The following is a 19,959-nucleotide window of genomic DNA, read 5'->3' on the forward strand; positions in this document are numbered from 1 at the left end:
TTCTTCCAGAGCTTCAGCAGATGATAAGAATATGAGAGAGGTTTTTTACTAATAGTAAAAGTCACTTAAAAAATCACGGTTCCCCAACACATGCAAAGCATCATTTGTAATAGTAAAAACTTGTGAACAATTTAAAAGCCCATCACATCCATGCGACATCATGGCTGAACTTCAAAAACATTCTAAGTGAAAGCCAGTCACAAAAGACCACAAAAGATCCCATTTATATGATCCAGAATAGACAAACCTATAGAGACAGAAATAGACTAGCTTCAATCCGAGCGTGAGGAAAGGGTGAGGGAGACAGGAAGTGACTGCAAGTGAGTACATTTCTTTGGGAAGTGATGAAAACATCCTAAACTTAGATAACGGTGATTGTTGTACAACTCTGTATACGTACTAAAAACCACTGAACTGCACACTTTAAGTGGGTGAACTTTATGGTATACAATTTCTATCTCAATGAAGGTGTAAAGAAGGTCAACTTAATTAGGAAAAAAAGAGCTCAAAGAATGGATTAATAAGCTGCGGTATGTCCATATTCTAGAACACCAAACAAAAGTGAGATGCAAACAAATAGAGCTGGATAGTCACAAATATACTGCTAAGCCAAAAAAGCAAGCTGCAGAAGAATACATACAGTACACCACTTACAGAAAGTTATCAAACAGAGAAAACAGTATTAGGTACCGTTCAGGGATGAAGACATATGCAGTGAAAGCAGAGTTAGAAAAGCAAAGGAATGATAAACACCAATTTCAGGACAGTGGTTATCTTTGAGACACAGGGAAAGGAATGAGATTGTGCTTCAATTTGTATTTATAACTTGGAGAAAAGGATATCAAAAGGGATTTAAGGAAAGAAGCTATCAGACAGTGTTCTCTACATACATGCTGTGAATCAGGAAAGAGGGGCTTGATCAGAGGCAGTAAATGGGATAAGTGGTAAGGAAAGCAGGAGGTCAATTTGAGGGGGTCTATTGAAGAAGATAACCTGATGACCCTCAAACATACCAAAAACAAACTCTATAAAGGCAGGAGGCTCTCTGCCTCTCCATCGAACCTCTACATTTCAAAGTCCACATTTGCCGTTCTCCTGTCAAGTAGACACCACACTTAGGAGAATCCAGACCCACTCTCTTTATGCTCCCCAGGAAGCCAGATAGTAAGTATTTTAGACTTGTTGGCCATATGATCTCAGTTGCAATGACTCATATCTGCCTTTGGAGAACGAAAGCAGCCATAAACAGCATGGACATGAACAGGTACAGCTGTGTTCCAATAACAGTTTATTTACAAGAACAGGAGGTCACTGGCTTGCTAACCTCTGCCCTACTGCCGAGCATACCACTAGGCTTATCGTAGCTCTTCAACGGATATTGAGTATAGCTACATGAGAATTTTTACTTCTACTAGCTAGAAAATATAGCATGAGAAAGGGGGCATGGGTGGGTCCTAATTTTGAGAAAAGAGCTCCAGGCATTCCCAATAAGGAAACTGAATATACTTTCCCCTCAGGAGTACTGTAGATATATTCAACACATTAATTATGTAAACTCAGAGTTTCTTTCTTCAAGAGAAAGATTTTGAAGCTCAGCAAATGAACTCACTCCTCAAGAGCCTTGCCGAATACAATGCCAACATGTCTCCTGCTGGGTTAGAGATCCTTAATCAACCAAAGGGCAGCTAAAAGGAGAGCCACTCTGAACCCTAAAACCAATTCATTTCAAATAACTTTTCAGTATCTCTTGGTTTTTCCAGAGGATAAACTGAGGGCACACTGTAGCCTTCCCTTTTTATTCCAAGACCACAGAAAGACTAAAAACAAACAAATAACCACAACTGCATAAGTGTACTGGAAAACCAGAAGAACCCTCTGTGGCTGAGAAATCACGAGGGATGCCTGAAACGTGGAAAACTAGTAGATCTGATAAGATGGAGTGCACAGCCTAAAACACGCAGAGAGGAGCTCGGCTGCCAAGAAGTGGGAGAACACAAGGAGGCTCCAGGCCCAGAAAGGGGGCTCAAGGGACAGCCTCCGGATGATCCTTCACTACCAGCAGCAGCAACAGCTAGGTGGGTCAACCCCTGCACTCTCCTCTCACCCCCTCAGGCCCCACATGGACCAGGCAACTTGAGATAGGCATTCCCAGAGAACATAGGCGCTTGAGTAGGAAAAGCAGTGTAGTGCTCTGGCTGACTAGCAGTTCCCCAGACGAACAAGGAGCACGCCTACCCAGAAGGCTGGCAGTCAAGGCAGTTCTGCCTAGCAGGAATCCTACTCCTCTTCTACTTCATGGAAAAAGGAAGGGATATATTTATCCCAAATAGGCAGTTGGGAAATTATCCTATTTGTACACAAAGATGCTACGGAATCAAAATAAAGAAGGTATTTAAAGAAATACAGATGGCACAAATATACAAATGGTGAGTCTGTATAAAAATACAACTTCACAGGTTTTGAAATAAACCCCCCAAATGAATTTCACACAAACTTACTGTTCCAGTCGATCTAATAAGGCTTTCTAGCTCCTCAAATGTGAAGCAGAAACCACTACCGACAATAACAGCTAAGTAGATGCATTTTTGTTTAAGCCTGCACAGCATTTAACAGCAGCATTAGAAAAACCATGAATCATGCCTGAAGTTCCACTGTAACACCAGTTCTTACTATTGGAAGTCAGATACCAAATTAGAGAACTTGGTTTTACATTTCCCTTTAAGCAGCTTGGAACTCAAGAGAAAAACTGCAAAATGTGGATGATATTTTGGGAAGAAATGATCAAAAGGCTAATGAAAGTTTCAAATTGCAATATTTTGGTGAAAAATTCAGGCTATAAGTTCTAACGTAGTTACCAAACAGAAAATTTTAATATTTTTAGTGGTTAGTACTTTTTCAAGTTGTATGTCTATTAGGCCTTCATTTTTACACGTTAGTCAACAAGCATTACTAATTATCACTAACATTTATGGAGCGCTTAAAACGTGACAGGCACTGTTCTAAGGGATTCTGCTCATGGATTATTCCACTCTCTCCTCACAACAAGCCTGTGAGGCACGGAGCATTCCACTTATAAATGAGAACACAAATGTTTAGAGGGGTTAAGTGGCTTTTCCAAAGTCACTGTACTGCCAAAGGACCCAGCAGTCTGAATCAGAGCTTGTATCTTAACCAGCATGTTAGACTGATTAATTATAATTTCACTAGATTCCACACGAATTTGCTGAACATCTATAACGTGAGCCAAGGACTACACCCAGTACTATAGAGGACACAAAATACGTAAGATGTATGAAATTGATCCTCACTCTCTAAGACATAAGAGCATTCTGGAGAGATCAACTTCCAGCACGACAGCATGAGGAGCTCTGCTTACCTGCTTCTCAGGGAAACCAGTCAAAATTTTTTAAAATAACATCATTTAAAGCCTTTGGAGGGGCCAGCCTGGTGGCGCAGCAGTTAAGTGCACACATTCCACTTCGGTGGCCCAGGGTTCGCCGGTTCAGATCCTGGGTGTGGACACGGCACTGCATAGCAAGCCACGCGGTGGTAGGCGTCCCACATATAAAGTGGAGGAAGATGGGCACAGATGTTAGCTTAGGGCCAGTCTTCCTCAGCAAAACGAGGAAGACTGGCAGCAGATGTTAGCTCAGGGCTAATCTTCCTCAAAATAAATAAATAAATAAAGCCTTTGGAAACAATCCTAGGAGCAAACAGCACTCTAGTCACAAAAACCTATGAAAATTCAGCACTGACAATGCAACACAGCATGGAAATTTTAAACCTAAAGACTCTCAAGAACAGTGCAAGTTGTGGTGAAAAGCAATTGGGAAGAGAATCTTGGATCTAATGAAGATACAGCCTAGACTATAGGCCAGCTAGTCTTCAGGAGAACCAGAGAATAGGACAGCTAGGAAGAGCCTCCCTGGGGTGGGAACAAATACCAAACACTAACCTCAGAAACGAATCCCTGGGAGGAGCCACAATTTGACTAGATTAGTCTATATAGGAATTCATGACCCAGGGCACTGCTGAAAACAACAGAGAATGGGCCAGATTTAGCAGAGGTTAACTGCTACGTGTGATGAGGGAAAGAGTGCACAAGAGCCCTACCTGTACCACTGTCATCCTAGGGTGGCTCTGGGCATGCCCCAAATTGCAGCTCCCTGAGGAGCAATATCAGAGGTATAACACAGTGAGGAAGAAATACACATCATTAAAATAATTCAGGTGCTAAATAAACAAATAACAGTAACAAGTCCTGCAAAAGTTTGGGGGTGGGGAGCCAATACCCAGAGTTGATACAATAGACTATCTAAAATGTCCTGTTTGCAGCAAAAAACTATCAGGCCTGTAGAAAAACAGAAAAGTATGACCCATACACTGGGAAAAAAGCAGGCAACAGAAACTGCCTGTGAGAGTGTCCAGAAGAGAGTTTAAAGTAGCTACTATAAGTATGTTCACAGAACTAAATAGAAGTATGTTAAAGAAGTAAAGAAGTCATGATGACAACTTGTATCCAACAGAGAACATCAACAAAGATAGAAATTATAAAGAAGAACCAAATGGAAATTCTAGAGCTGAAAAGCACAATAAGCGAAATCAAAAATTCACTAGAGGGGCTTAACAGTAGATTTGAATTGGCAAATTTAGATAGATTAATAGAATTTATGTAAGCTGAAGAGCAGAGAGAAAAAAGAATGAACAAAAATGAACAGAGCCTGAGAGAAATATGGGACACAATTAAGTGCATGAATGCACACATAACTGGAGTACTGAAAGGAGAGGGGAGAAAAAATATTCAAGGAAGCAATAACCTAAAACTTCCTAAATTTATTCAAAAACAGTAACTTACACATGCAGGAAGCTCTAAGAACTCCAAGTAAAATAAACAGAGAGAGACCCACAAACAGACGCATCAAAGTAAAAATGCTGAAAGTAAACGACGAGGAAAAAAATCTTTAAAAGAATCAAGAGGAAAAATGATGAGTCACTTACAAGGTAACCCAATAAGACTGACAGCTGGCATCCAACAGAAATAATGGAGGCTAGAAGGCAGTGGGATAATATACATGAAGTGCTGAAAGAAAGAACTATTAACCAAGAATTCTATATTCAGGAAAGCAACTGTTCAAAAACGAAGATGAAATAAAGACTCTGCCAGACAAAAATTGAGAGAATCTGTTGCTAGCAGACCTGATTTACAAGAAATACTAAGGAAAGTTCTTCAGGCTGAAAACCAGTGACCCTAGTAAAGATAATTTTACATATTTTTTGTCCTTTCTTTTCTTAACTGACTTAAAAAGCAATTGTATAAAATAATATCACAAAATGTATTGCAGCTTAAAACACACAATGTAATATAAGTGTAAGATATTTCCTAGTAACAGCCCAAAAGGAGGTAGATGGAAGCAAAATTGCAATGGGCTAAAGAAATGACTACAGAGGCTCAAGTAAGAATTGTAACAATGCAATGCTGGGTTTGTAACTAACAGATATAATATATATAACACCACTACCATAAAAAGGGGAAAATGGGAATCAAGCTATATAGCAGTAAAGGTTCTATATTATTGATATTAAGCTAGTATAAATCTAAAGCTGCTAAGATGTGTATATGCTAAACCCTAGAGCAACCACTTAAAAAAAACTTAAAAATATATAGCAAAAAAAAAAAGATCACTAAAAATTAAAACGCTATACTAGAAAACATATATAGAAAACAAAAAGTAAAATGGTAGCTATAAATCCAACTATATCAACAACATTAAATGTGAATACATTAAACAATTTAATCAAAAGGCAGAGACTGTTAGACTGGATTTTAAAAAACATGATCCAACTATATGTTGTCTACAGGAGACACACTTGAGATTCACAAATACAAACACAGTGAAAGCAAATGGATGGGGAAGGATATCATGCAAACAACAACCACAAGAAAGCTGGAGTGGCTATACTAATAACAGACAAAAATAGACTTTAAAACATAAAATTTTACTAGAAATAAAAGAGTAACATTTTATAATGATAAAAAGGTCAATCCTTCAAGAAGATTTAACAACTAAAAACATATGCAACTACTAACAGAGCATCAAAATACACGAAAATTTTAGTAAGTAACAAATGAAAGAAATAGATAAATCAACAATAATAGTTGGAGAGTTCAATACTCCACTTTCAATAACGGATAGAACGATTAGACAGAAGATCAACAAGGAAAGAGATGACTTGAACAACATATAAACCAACCAGATCTAAGAGACTTCTACAGAACATGCCATCTAACAAGAGAACATACATTCTCATGTGCATATGGAACATTGTCCAGGACAGACCAAACGTGAGGCCGTAAAACAAACCTCAATAAACTTAAAAGCATACAAATAACACAAAGTATGTTCTCCAACCACATTAAATAAAATTACAAATCACTAACAGGAAATAAATTCATAAAATGTGAAACAGCAAATTCATAAAACGTGAAAATTAAACAACACATTCATGAATAACCAATGAGTTGAAGAAGAAATCAAAATGGAAATCAGAAAATACTTTGAGATAAATGAAAATGAAGACACAACATACCAAAACTTATGGTGTACAGCCAAAGCAGTGTTCAGAGGGAAATTTATAGCTGTAAATGCCTATATTAAGAAACATCTCAAATCAATAACCTAACCTTCCACCATAAGACACTAGAAAAGTAAGAGAAAACTAAATCCAAAGCAAGCAGAAAGAAGGTAATAGATCAGAAATTCATGGAGTAGAGAAAAAATAAAGAAACAATCTATGAAACCAAAAGTTGGTTCCTCAAAAAGATCAACAAAATTGACAAACTTCTGGCCAGTTTGACCAAAAAAAGAGAGAAGATTCAAACTACTTGAATCAGAAACATAAGAGAAGACAATACTGCCAACATAACAGAAACAAAAGGGATTATAAAGACATACTATGAATAATAGTACACAAATTAAATAACTTGGATGAAATGGACAAATTACTAGAAATACACAAACTACAAAAATGACTCAAGATAATGTGCCTAAAGCTATAAGTGAACGGACTGAATCAATAATCACAAAACTACCCACAAAGATAAGCTCAGGCCTAAACAGTTTCACCACTGAAATCCACCAAACAGTGACGGAAGAATTAATATCAATTCTTGGGGGAAAAAAAAAAAAACAGAAGAGGAAGAAACACTTTCCAACACATTTTATGGGGCCAATATTACCCTGATACCAAAATCAGACAAAGATGTCACAAGAAAACAAAACTACACGCTAATATCTCTTATGAACGTGGATGTAAAAGTCCTCAACAAAATACTAGCAAACTGAATCCAGCAATATATAAAAAGAATTACACAACTGACCAAGTGTGATTTATCCTAAGGATGCAAAGTTGGTTTAACATCCAAATATCAATTAATGTAATACACCATACAAATAGAATGAAAAACAAAAATAACAGGACCACTTCAACAGATGCAGAAAAAAGCATTTGACAAAATCCAACAAGCTTTCATGACTAAAAAAAAGAAAAACTCAACAAACTAGGAATAGAAAGGAAGTTCATCAATATAAAGGGCACCTGCAAGAAATCTCCAGTTAACATCACATTTAATGTTAACTGGATGGTTTCCCTTTAAGATCAGGAACAAGACAAAGATTTCTACTCTTGCCATTTCTATTTTAAATTGTAGTGAAGGTTCTAGGGAGGGCAATACGGCAAGAAGAAGAAATAAAAGGCATCTATATTGGAAAGGACAAGGTAAAATTATCTCTATTTGCATGATGTGATCCTGTATACAGAAAATCCTAGGAATCTACTAAAAAATTATTAGAAGTAATATGAGTTCAGCAAGGTTGCAGGATACAAGATCAATACACAAAAACCAATTTAATTTCTATACATCTGCATTGAAAAACCAAAAAGTAAAACTAAGAAAACACTTTTATTCACAATAGTATCTAAAAACAGGAATAAATTTAACCAAAGAAATGCAAAACTTATACTCTGAAGCTAATTCCAAGTTCACACAGAATTGTAAGGGAGCCAGAACTGAGGAAATAATTCTAAAAAAGAATAAATAGAAGATTAATACTTCCAAATTTCAAAACTTACTACAATGCAACAGTAATCAAGATAGTGTGGTACTGGTACAAGGATAACACATGGATCAATGAAATAGAACTGAAAGACCTGAAATAAACCTACACAACTATGGTCAACTGATTTTTGACAATGGTGCCAAGACCATTCAATGAGAAAAGAACAGTTTTCAACAAACGGTGCTGTGACGATTGGATAGCCACAAGCAAAATAATGGAGTTAGACCCTCACCTTACCCCATATTCAAAAGTTTACTCAAAATGGATCATACACTTAAATTTAAGAGCTAAAACTGTAAAACACTTAGAAGAAAACACAGGCATAAATCTTCACGACCTTGTATTGGACAATGGACTTTCAGATATGACACCAAAAGCACAAGCAACTAAATAAAGTTAGATTTCATCATCAGAATTAAGAACTTTTATGTTTCAAAGGACACTATCAAGAAAGTGGAAAGACAATCCAGAATGGGGAAAAATATCTGCAAATCATATACAGATCAAGAACTTATACTATATATCATACAGAACTAAATCATATACTAATAAGGAACTTGCGTTCAGAACATATATATTAAAAAAATTCTTACAATTCAGTAATAAAAAGACAATCAATTTAAAAATAGGCAAAGAACCTAAACAGACATTTCTCCAAAGAAGATATACAAATGGCCAATAAGCACATGAAAAGATGCTCAATATCATTAGCCGTAAGGGAAATGCAAATCAAAACCACAATGAGATACCACTTCATACCCACAAGGATGGCTAAAATTAAAGTCAGATAACTAAGTGTTAGTGAGAATGTGGAGAAACTGGAACCCTCAAACACTGCTGATGGGAATGTAAAATGCTGCAGCCACTTTGGAAAACAGTCTGACAGTTCATCAAATAATTAAACACAGAGCTACCATGTAACCCAGCAATTCCACTCGTAGGTATATATCCAATAAAATGACAACATGTTCAAGCGGCGGGCCCTGTGGTCTAGTGGTTAAGTTCAGCACACTCCACTTCAGCAGCCTGGGTTCTGTTCCCACACATGGACCTATATCACTCATTGGCAGCCATGCTGTGGCAGTGACCCACATACAAAATAGAGGAAGATGGGCACAGATGTTAGCTCAGGCCAAATCTTCCTCAAGCAAAAACAGGAAGATTGGTAACAGATGTTAGCTTGGGGCAACTCTTCCTCAGCAAAAAAAAAAAAAAAAAAAAGCCTACACAGAAACTTGTACATGAATGTAGCAGCATTATTCATAACAGTTAAAATGTGGAAACAACCCAAATGTCCATTGACACAAAAATGGATAAACAAAATGTGCCATATTCATACAAACATCCATACAATGAAACATTATTTGGTCATAAAAAAGAATGAGATATTAATACACGATACAACATAAATGTACCTTGAAAATACAATGCTAAGTGAAAGAAACAAGGCAAAAAAAACCCAACATACTATATGATTCCATTCATATGAAGGTCAAAATAGGAAAATCTATAGAGACAGAAAGGAGCTTAGTGGTTGCTTAGGGATGGGGCAAGTGGGGCCAGGAGATAGAGGGATGGTAGCTGAAGGGTACAGGTCTCTCTTTGAGGTGATGAGAATGTTCTAAAATTTACTGTGGCAATGGTTGCACATATCTGTCAATATACAAAAATACCATTGAATTAAAGACTTTAAGTGGGTGAATTGTACGGTACGTGAATCATAGCTCAGTAAAGCTGCCTAAAAAATGTAGTAGCCAACTCCAAACAAAGTATCACCGTGAAGAAAACAGAATGTAGGTTCAGGAAGCAACATCACTTTTGCTCACTACTATCTTCCCTGCCCTTAAAGCCATGTCCGTATGTTTGCCCCAAAAAAAGGACTCAATGAAAGAGAAGACTGAGAGGAAAAAAGTGGGGCAGGAAAGCTGGATTTCACCACATGAAAACAGCACAATCCTACACTGTGCAATGTTACCAAGAGTTAGGCACAAAAATATCCCCACTTACAAACTACTGAAGACTAACTTACCAAATAAATTTCTGAACATCAAGTGCTTCTGTGCAAGGCCCTGTTTGAAGCACTTAACTTGTACTAATTGATTTAATCCACAAAACCACCCCATGTGGTACATACATAGCTGATCTTCATTATTCATGACTTCCATATTTGTGAATTTACCTACTCATTAAAATTTTTTTGGAACCCCAAATCAGTATTTGCAGCTTTCTCATGGTCATCTGCAAACATGAGCAGAGCACTGAAAAATCTGAGCAACACACACATTCCAGTTGAGGTGAGACAAGGTGACATTCTGCCTTCCTGAAGCTCTCGTACAGAGATGACCAGAGGATAGGGATGGTAGGGAGCAGTATGGTGTAATGCAAGAAGCACCAGTTCTTTAGAATTTAAGAGAGTATAAGTCACTTTCCCCAAATCAGAAAGCTAATGAATGGAGGACCGTATGAGCCAAGGACAAAAAGTGAAGAAACTGATGGTTGAATGAAATGAGTAGTTAAAAAGCCAAAAAAATAGATAAAATGAAATCATAAAAAATACTTAAACCAAAAGAAGCAGAAGAATTGGAAAAAGGAAATAGACAGATGTGACAGAAAACAAATAGTAAGACAACAGATTTAAATCTAATCATTTCAATAACCACATTAAATGTAAATGTTCTAAATGCCCCAATTACAAGGCAGAGATTGGGAAAACAGTTTGGCAGTTCCTCAAAAAGGCAAACACAGAACTTACCATATGATCTAGCAATTCGACTCACAGGTACACACCCAAAGAAATGAAAGCAGGGATCACTCACAGGTATACACTCAAAACATTGATCAGGCATACAATACTTGTCCACTAACATTCATAGCAGCACTATTCACAACAGCCAAAAGAGAAAAATAACCCAAGTGCCCAAAGAAAGTGTGATATACACATACAATGGAATATCATTCAGCCTTAAAAAGAAATGAAACCCTGACACATGGTAAACATGGATGAATCTAGAAAACATGCTAAGTGAAATAAGCCAGAGACAAAATAACAAATATTGCATGATTCCACTCATCTTAGGTACCTAGAAGAGGCAAATTCATAAGACAAAAAGTAGGGGAGAAGGGAGAACAAGGAACTATTGTTTAATGGGTACAGTTTCTGTTTGGGATGATGAAAAAGTTCTAGAAATGAAGAGTCACGATGGTTTCACAATATTGTGAATGTACTTAATGCCACCAAATTCTAGACCTTAAAACGGTTAAAATGGCAATTTTTACGTTATGTATATTTTGTCACAATAAAAAACAGGACAGAGATCAAACTATAAAAAAGCAAGATCCAAGTGTATGTTACCCACAAAAAAAAAAAAAATACTTTAAATATAAAGACACAAACAGGCTATAAGTAAAAGGATGGAAAAAGATTATGCTAATACTAGTCAAAAGATGTGGCTATATTAATATTGGACAAAGTAGATTTCAGAGCAAAAAATATTACCAAGGATAAAAGGAGATCATGTTATAACGATAAAGGAGTACATTCATCAAGAAGACATAATAATCCTAAGCTTTCACGCACCCAATAAAAGAGCTTCAAAATGCAAGCAGCAAAAAATAACAGAACTAAAAGAAGAAACAGACAAATCCAAAAAATTATAGTAGGAAAGTTCCACACCCCTACCAATAATTGATACAACAAGGAGACAGAAAACCAGTAAGTGTTGTTCAAGTCTTCCGTATCCTATCAACAAACATGATAACATTTATAGAATGCTCCACCCAGCAACAGCAGAACTTATATCTTTCTCAAGTCAAAATGAAACAGTTACCAAGACCATATTCTGGGCCATAAAACAAACCAGATAAGCTTTCAAAAGATTCCAATTATATAAGCAAAGCATGTTCTCTGACAAGGGAACTAAATTAGAAATCAATAACAGAAGAAATGTCTGGAAAGTACCCCAAATATGTGAACATTAAGTAATATTCTCCTAAATAACCAATGGGCCAAAGAAGAAGTCAAAGAGGATATTAGACAGTATTTGTTACTGAATGAAAATGAAAACACAACATGCCACTATTTGTGACATGTAGCCGAAACAGTACCTAGAAGGCAGTTTATGGTACACAACACCTATATCAGAGAAGATGCAATGTACCAAAGCAATGGCCTCAGCTTCCGTCTTAAGAAACAAGGACAAGCATCTCAAGCTAAACCCGAAGTGACCATAAGAAATAAACAATTAAGACTAAGGGCAGAAGCTGATGAAATAGAAAACAGAAAAACAATAGAGAAAAGTCAATGAAACCAAAAGCTAGTTCTTTTGGATCAATCCAGCCAGCCTGTTAACACAACAAAAGCAAAAAAGTAAAATCAGCATCAGGAATGAGAGAGGTGACATTACTACATTTTCTATCAATAGTAAAAGGATAATAAGGAATACTATGAACAACTTAATGTCAACACATTTGACTACTTAGATGAAATGGACAAAGTCTGTGAAAAATACAAACTACAAAAGCTCATTCAAAAAGAAATAGATAATCTGCATAGTTCTATGCCTACTAACAAAATTAAATTTGTAGGCAAAAACCTTACCCCAAAACTTCAGGTCCAGACAGCATCACTGGTGAATTCTACCAAATATTTAAGAAAGAAAGAATACCAATTCTACACACACACTTCCAGAAAACTGAAGAGGGTATACACCTCGCAACTCAATCTAAGGCCAAGGTTTCTCTAATACCAAAACTAGACAGACATTTCAAGAATACTACAGACAAATATCCTTTTTGAATATTAATGTAAAAATTCTCAAGAAAACTTTAGCAAATTGAATCCAACAGTATACAAAAATAATATACTATGACCAAGTGGGATTTATCCAAGGAATGCAAGGTGAGTTTAACATTTTGAAATCAATGTAATTGATCATATTAAAAAACGAAAAACAGAAACCATAGGATGAAGGAAAACTATAAAACATCTCTAAGAAAACACAAGAGAAGTTCTTAGCCATCTTGGCTTTGGCAAAGACTGTTAATACAAATATTGTTAAATGCAATAAAAGAGAATAAATATGAGAACATATTAAAAAAAGACTTCATTCAAATTAAAAACTTTTGTTCTTTGCACTGCTAACAAGTAAAAAGGCAAGCTACAAAGTAAAAGAAAATATTTGCAAAAGACATATCAATATGTAAGAAAACTCTACAATTCAATAAAATAAACAACTTAAAAATGAGCAAAAGATGAAGAGACATCTTGCTCAAGAAGATATATAGAAGGCAAATAAGCACCTGAAAAGATGTTCAATGTCATTTGTCATTAGGGAAATGAAAATTAAAATGACAATGAGCACACTAGAATGGCTAAAACTAAAAAGCCTAACCACACTAAGTGTTGGGTAAGGAAACGGAGCAACTAGAACTTTCATACACTGCTGGTGGCAATGTAAATCATACAACCACTTTAGAAAACAATCTAGCAAGTTTTTCTTTTTCTTTTTTATTTTTTTTCCTTTGCTGAGGAAGATTCACCCTGAGCTAACATCTTGCCAATCTTCCTCTTTTTATATGTGAGCCACCATGACAGTGTGGCCACTGACAGATAAGTAGTGTAGGTCCACACCCAGGAACCAAACCCGAGTTGCTCGAGTGGAGAGCGCCAAATTTAACCACTAGGCCACCAGGGCTGACCTGAGTTTTCCTTTTTAAATAATCACATACCCACCGTACAAGTGAACAATTTCACTCCTGGATATTTTCTGTAAAGAAATGAAAGCATATGTCCACACAAAGACTTGTACACTAATGTTCACAGAAGTTTTTTTGTTTAATAACCAAAAACTGGAAACAATCCAAATGTTCCTTAATCAGGTGAATGAATAAACAAAATGTGATATATGCACAACATAGAATACTATTCAAAAATAACAAGAAATGAACTATTGCTACATGTAAGAACATGGATGAATTTCAAAATAACTATTTTGAATCAAAGTGACCAAAGTAAAAAAAGAGTACATATTATATAATTCCATTCATATAAAATCGTAGGAAATGAAAACTTATCTACAGAGTTGGAAATAAATCAGTGGTTGACTAAAGATGGGCAGCGGGGAGGGGCTGTAAGGAGGAATAACAAAGGGCCAGAATGAATGTTTTAGAGGTGATGTTCATCATCTTGGTGATGGTTTCATGGATGTACAAGTATGTCAAATGTATTAAATTGTACACTTTAAACATGAGCAGTTTGTTGTAGGACAATTACACTCCAATAAAGCTGCAAAGGGGGAGAAGAGGAGGGGGAGAATGGAGAGACAAAAGAAAAATAAATCCATCTAGGAGGACCAGTATGCAGAGTTCAGAGAGGGCAGTGAAAAAGGAGGTCAAGAAAAACATCAAAGAGCATTACCAAGAATTGAAGAACACAGTCTCCAGAATCAAGAGTCAGCCAAGTATTGATGAAAATAAACTTAAATTTTTAAAAAACCTATAATTAAGTACATAATCTTGAACACTTACACTACCAAGGATAAAGATCTTTTAAAAATTCAGAAAGAAAAACAGATTGCAAAAAAATGAAAGCAGAACACAGAAATTAAGAGCATGGCCTTCTCGGTTTGGGCACTGGCTCTGAGACGTATTAGCCAAGTGACCTTGAGTACATTACTTAACGCTTCTGTGCTTCAGTTTTCTCATCTGTAATAATAACAACAGTAAGTAGTAGTAGTCATGCGGTTATGAGGATTTAATAAATTAATTTGTAAAGTGCCTAGAACAGTGCCTGGTACAGGTTAAATACTACGTAAGCGTTGGTTAAATAAAAAAATCACGTTAAGATTCAACTTCTCATCAACAATACTGGATGACGTAAGTCAAAAGAACAACCCTTTCAAAGTTTTGAGGGAAAGTAATTTTCAAACTCAAACTCTAAAGGCCAACCTCACGGCCGAGTGGTTGAGCTCCCAAGCGCCGCTCAGGCAGCCCACGGTTTCGCTGGTTTGGATCCTGGGCGAGGACATGGCACCGCTCATCAGACCATGCTGAGGCGGCATCCCACATGCCACAACTAGAAGGACCCACAACTAAAATCTACAACTATGTAATGGGGGGATTTGGGGAGAAAAAGCAGAAAAGAAGATTTTTTTTAATCCTTTAAAAAACTCAAACTCTATGCCTAGCTAATGATCACTCATATATACAAGGGTAGAACGGACTCAGAAAACTCATATCCCACACAGCATTTCTTAAGAATTCAATTGAGTATAAAAATCAAGGAAGGATTTAAGCCAAGAAAGATGATCATCAGAAAATAGTACCCTCAATTGAAGAAAGGAATTTTTTAAAATCCAAGGAAGCAGCTTTCCAGTAAGTCTAAATAACCAGGTGTGACAGGAACAGAAAATATAGACCTCAAAAAGGGGTGTCAGTCGACCCGCGCGCGGCCCAGTGGTTGGGTTTGCGCGCTCCACTTCGGTGGCCCAGGGTTTCGCAAGTTCGGATCCTGGGCACCGACCTAGCACCGCTTATCAGGCCATGCCGAGGCGGCGTCCCACATAGCCCAACTAGAAGGACCTGCAACTAAAATATACAACTACGTACTGGGGGGATTTGGGGAGAAGAAAAAAAAGGGGGGGAAGACTGGCAACAGGTGTTAGCTCACGGCCAATCTTAAAAAAAAAAAAGGAAAAAAAAAAGGCATGTTACTTAAACTCACAAAGCTTACCAAGAGAAGAAATACAATGATTTACTCTCAGGAATGGGGTGGGGAGCGCTACATAAGTGACTAAATCCTCTTCTATCATAGCTAGAATTCAATACATCCAAATCAATACATCCAAACCCAATAAATCAGGCATAAGCATGATATTAGAGACAGAACCAAAACAGTTAAAAGTGGTTATCTCTGGAGAGTAGAAATGAGATGAGATCCAAGTAAAGTTTGATGAAAGTTTTAAAAAGAAAGGAAATGAGCATTCAGTTTACCAGTTTCTCTTTGGGAAAAACACAAGGAATACTGAGACTGTCATCAAAACCAGGTTTTCAGTTCCTCCTTAGGAACTAAGCAAAACTCAAGATCTCACCAACCTAAGCCAAAAAAATCCGTTCACAGTGACGCACTGGCACTTCCTTCAAAAATGAAGGGGACGGGAGGGAGCGGACCACGAAGTGCCGCTAAACCTTCCCAATCCAGAAATTCTAATTAAGAGTATACAAAACCGAACTCGGACGGAATCACAGAAACGATAAACATAAAACTCAAGAACTGCCAGAAGTCGACGTATACAGTAACAAACAACAGAAAGTGTTTAAGCGCATCCAGGAATTCTGACAATTTCAACAAGTATGATGTCCAGCAGTCGGGGCACCTAGAGAAGGGGGGCACTTATCAGACTTCTATCCCGTCTGAGACGTTTCTAAGGTGCTGCTTTCACCGTAGGATCTAAAACAGTAACAAAAGGCCTTTCACCCTAGGAGACAACCTTTCAGGCATGGACAGTAAACAACGAAAAGCTCGCCGCGGGGATTATTTTCCGAGGCTGGCATCAGCACGCGCGCATCGCTAACCAGGTAACTGTGCGGAGAAGCCGTGCGCGGCCCAACAGCTTTCAGCCTCCTCTGAAACCCAAAGTGCGCGGAGCCAGGGGGAAACAAAGCCGTGGGCGGGGCCTTCCCGTCCGGAAAAAGCGGGCAGGGGAGGAGCAGCCCTCCAGGGAGTTCAGACCCCGCACGGCCCTCGGCCTGCCCAGGCCCCTCTCCAGGGCCGCGAATCCGATTGCCGGCACCCAACCGCGTGTCGGGCCCCGGCTGCCCGCGAGGGCGACAGAGCGGCGCGGGCCCGGCCCGGCGCCCCAGGGTCAGGCGGCGGTCCCCCAGGGCCGTGGCCCCGACGCGCCGGGGCTCCGGGGTTTAGCGTAGCGGCCTCCAGGCCCCTCCTCACCTTCTCTTCCACGCAGTTGACAATGATGGACGGGTACTTGCGACTGAGCCAGCGAAAGAAAGCCGGGACTCCCATAGCGGCGGCGCGGCCCGAAGGAACGTAACCAGAGAAACAGGCAGGAGCGGCGGCCGAGGGCACCGGCACTTCCTCCCACGTGCGCGCCGTCGACAGGAAGTGACGTCACGGCGCCGCCGCCGGGGAAGCCGGGAAGGAGGCTCGGGTGGGCGAAGCCGGGTTGTGCCCCGAGTAGTTGTTGGACTCCGTGTTCGTTGGCCGACTAGGTGGTGAGGCCTGTGGCCGGCCTTGCTTGGCGCGCTCGCTTTCAGTGGTTCCAGTCCTGGAGCCCGAGGTGGACCGCGTGTGAGTCGCGGGGAACCCCGGGCGGCGCCGTGGCCGCGGCTTCCGCAGCAGCTCTCTTTCCCAGCCTTCGGGATACCCGGGGGCGAGGTGCCCGCTCCAGGGGAGGTCTTTTTTGCCGGTTGGATCACCTCTTTCTCCGCCATCTCAATTCTGAGTAGAATCAAAGCATATAAACTGGCTAGTCATTTCTACTTCCTGGTTTCTTCAGGTTTTGTGCCACGGTACATACTTGGACTATCAAAGGAATATTTTCAGGTATTTTACAGTAATGATGCCTGGTTTCCATAAGTAACTCACTTTAAATAGTTATAAAATGGGGTCTAGCCGGCATTTAGCATAAAGTCAACCTGCCAGCTACACTTATGAGTATAAAATAATTGCTGCTCTCACTCTCCAGCATTTATTTGAGTGCTTAGAATGTGCTAAAACGTTGGCTAAGGATTATCTCATTTTGAAACCGGCTCAACACAACATAAGGGAAGCCATATTGTAGAAAAGAGACCATATTGTGATTTTGAATGATCTCTGACTGACTAAGCTAGCTGTATTTGCACCCCCCAGGAGATCCACCTGCTTTGTAGATTTTATGACCCCTGCTTGTGCATATACCTCCCAGCTGCTCTAAGACGATAGCTCCGTTCCTTTGAGTTTACATCCAGAAATGTGATGACCACAGAACAGAGAGTCTGCTGATAGCCATCATCAATGAAAACTGAAAGATATGCTGTAACTCCTAGCTCAACTTTCCTAACCCCTCCTCTATAACCCACTGGCCTATATAACTGCTTCAAGATTCCATGCCCCCTTTGAGATGGTTCTTTTGGACATTAGTGGGTCATCTTGCCTCTGGCTGACAAGCTGTAATAAAATGCCCTTTTTCTGCCGCCATCTTGCCTCTTAGACAATTGGCCTTGTGTCTTGCAGGAAGCAGATGAGTGCTTTGTGCAGTAACAATTTGATCATCACTTGAGCCTTCTGAGAGTTTATATATTATTATCCTCATGTAACATGAGAAAGCCAAGTTGTCGAGGGGTTAAGTCACTTGCTTATTCATACAGCTTCAGCCCCAGTAAAGAACACGTGATGATCTTTCTGTCCTTGTACTAACGGGATGCTTTTATCCTTTATTTTCTGATGGCTTCAAATACTTTTTTCCAGCATATAAAAAGACAGATCTGGAAGAAGAGATATTTATGTCCATTTGCTCAAGCCTGAAAGTGTGTCTCCCTGGAATCCCCTCTTGGCTTGACAAATCACAGTCAATCCTAAAAGCTCACCTCAGGAGGCCTCTATGAAAGTATTTCTTCATGCTACCTGCAAACATTTATTGCTTCCTCTTCTGTGGTCGGATGTCACTTTAAACTGCTTTAAACTGTTTAAACCGCTGGTGTGGAAATTAAGGAAATGGTTATCCCATGTTTTACTTAAAGACAGCCAAAACTATTCCAGAGTATTATGTCTATTGTGAAGTCTCTCATTTCTTTTGGAAATAGCCCCTCAGCAGGTATTTGTTTCCCCTAGAGGTGCTATGTTCTTATAGGAATACACATGTGGTAGGTGATTGAACAGTTGGGCAAACTGAGCTTTGAGAGTCCTTGCCCTACATTTTTGAACTTAGAATCATGAGGAAGGTAAGGTAGGTCCTCCCAGATGGTTGAAAGCTGAAAGAAAATGGGACTTGTTGCCAGTCTGCAATGAGAGAAGCAGATTTAAGTCTCTGGTTCCAGTGGCTTTGAGTACAGCTAAATCCGTGTTACTGCAGTTTGGTTGGTAAACCTGTGCTTTAATTCCATGAGCCAGTAAATTCTCCTTTTGTCCTAAGCTGGTTTGGGCTAAGTTCCCGTCCCTTGCAAAGGAAAGAATCCAAACAAACCAGTAACGAAATTGAGGAGTAAACAGGTAAGCCACCTGGGTGCTAAAATTGCTTTGCAAAAAGGAGGCACAAAAATTGGCATTTCTGGCACTCAGAAAAGGGAAGGGTGAAAGGTAGAGAGGAGAGGGAACCTCAAAGATGGCAGGAGGATGTGAGCCAAGTGTTGCAAGATAACTTCCCCAGCCCAGTGTTTCCAGTAATGTCTACCAGACTCTGGCTCCATGTGGGGTTTTTTGTTGTAGAATTTGAAAAAGAGTATGCGCCTCATGTTGGGGTCACTGTGGTCCAGAATGACAGGGCTGGGCAACATAGCAGAGCTCAAGAAACAGAAGAGGGGAGGAGAATTTATATGCGTTGGAAATTAGCAGGAACGTTGAACCAGGCTTTGAACTTATATAGGCTGGGAACCAGGAGGTTTTGAATCATTTTTGTCCAGACCTCAAGGGAGCAGGGGAAGCCCCTCAGCTGACATCTAGATTATGTAATAATATGAAATATGTAGACTATATAGAAATCAGAATGTAAACATTGGTACATTCATTTTAAAGCCCCATTAGCCTTATAATTACAGAAATGAATCTTTGAAAAAATTATTGCTGTCTGGATGATCAAGTGCTTCCTTTCCCTCATTATCTTTACAAAATTCCTTGTGATAACCTGGTGTA

The 19,959-nt window shown here is 38.9% G+C and overlaps 1 protein-coding gene across 1 annotated transcript in view; it reads right to left on the bottom strand.

Annotated features, from left to right (window-relative positions):
- Positions 1–17,231, bottom strand: part of XRN2 (5'-3' exoribonuclease 2) — a 75,398-nt gene extending 58,167 nt beyond the window's left edge. The window contains exon 1 of the mRNA XM_003363927.5: positions 17,062–17,231. Coding sequence (XP_003363975.4) covers positions 17,062–17,136 — 75 coding nt within the window. The 5' untranslated portion in view covers positions 17,137–17,231. The remainder of the gene's footprint in view (positions 1–17,061) is intronic.
- Positions 17,232–19,959: the final 2,728 nt, after the last annotated feature.

The sequence above is a fragment of the Equus caballus genome, chromosome 22 (assembly GCF_041296265.1).
Source record: "Equus caballus isolate H_3958 breed thoroughbred chromosome 22, TB-T2T, whole genome shotgun sequence".
Taxonomy (NCBI): Eukaryota; Metazoa; Chordata; class Mammalia; order Perissodactyla; family Equidae; genus Equus; species Equus caballus.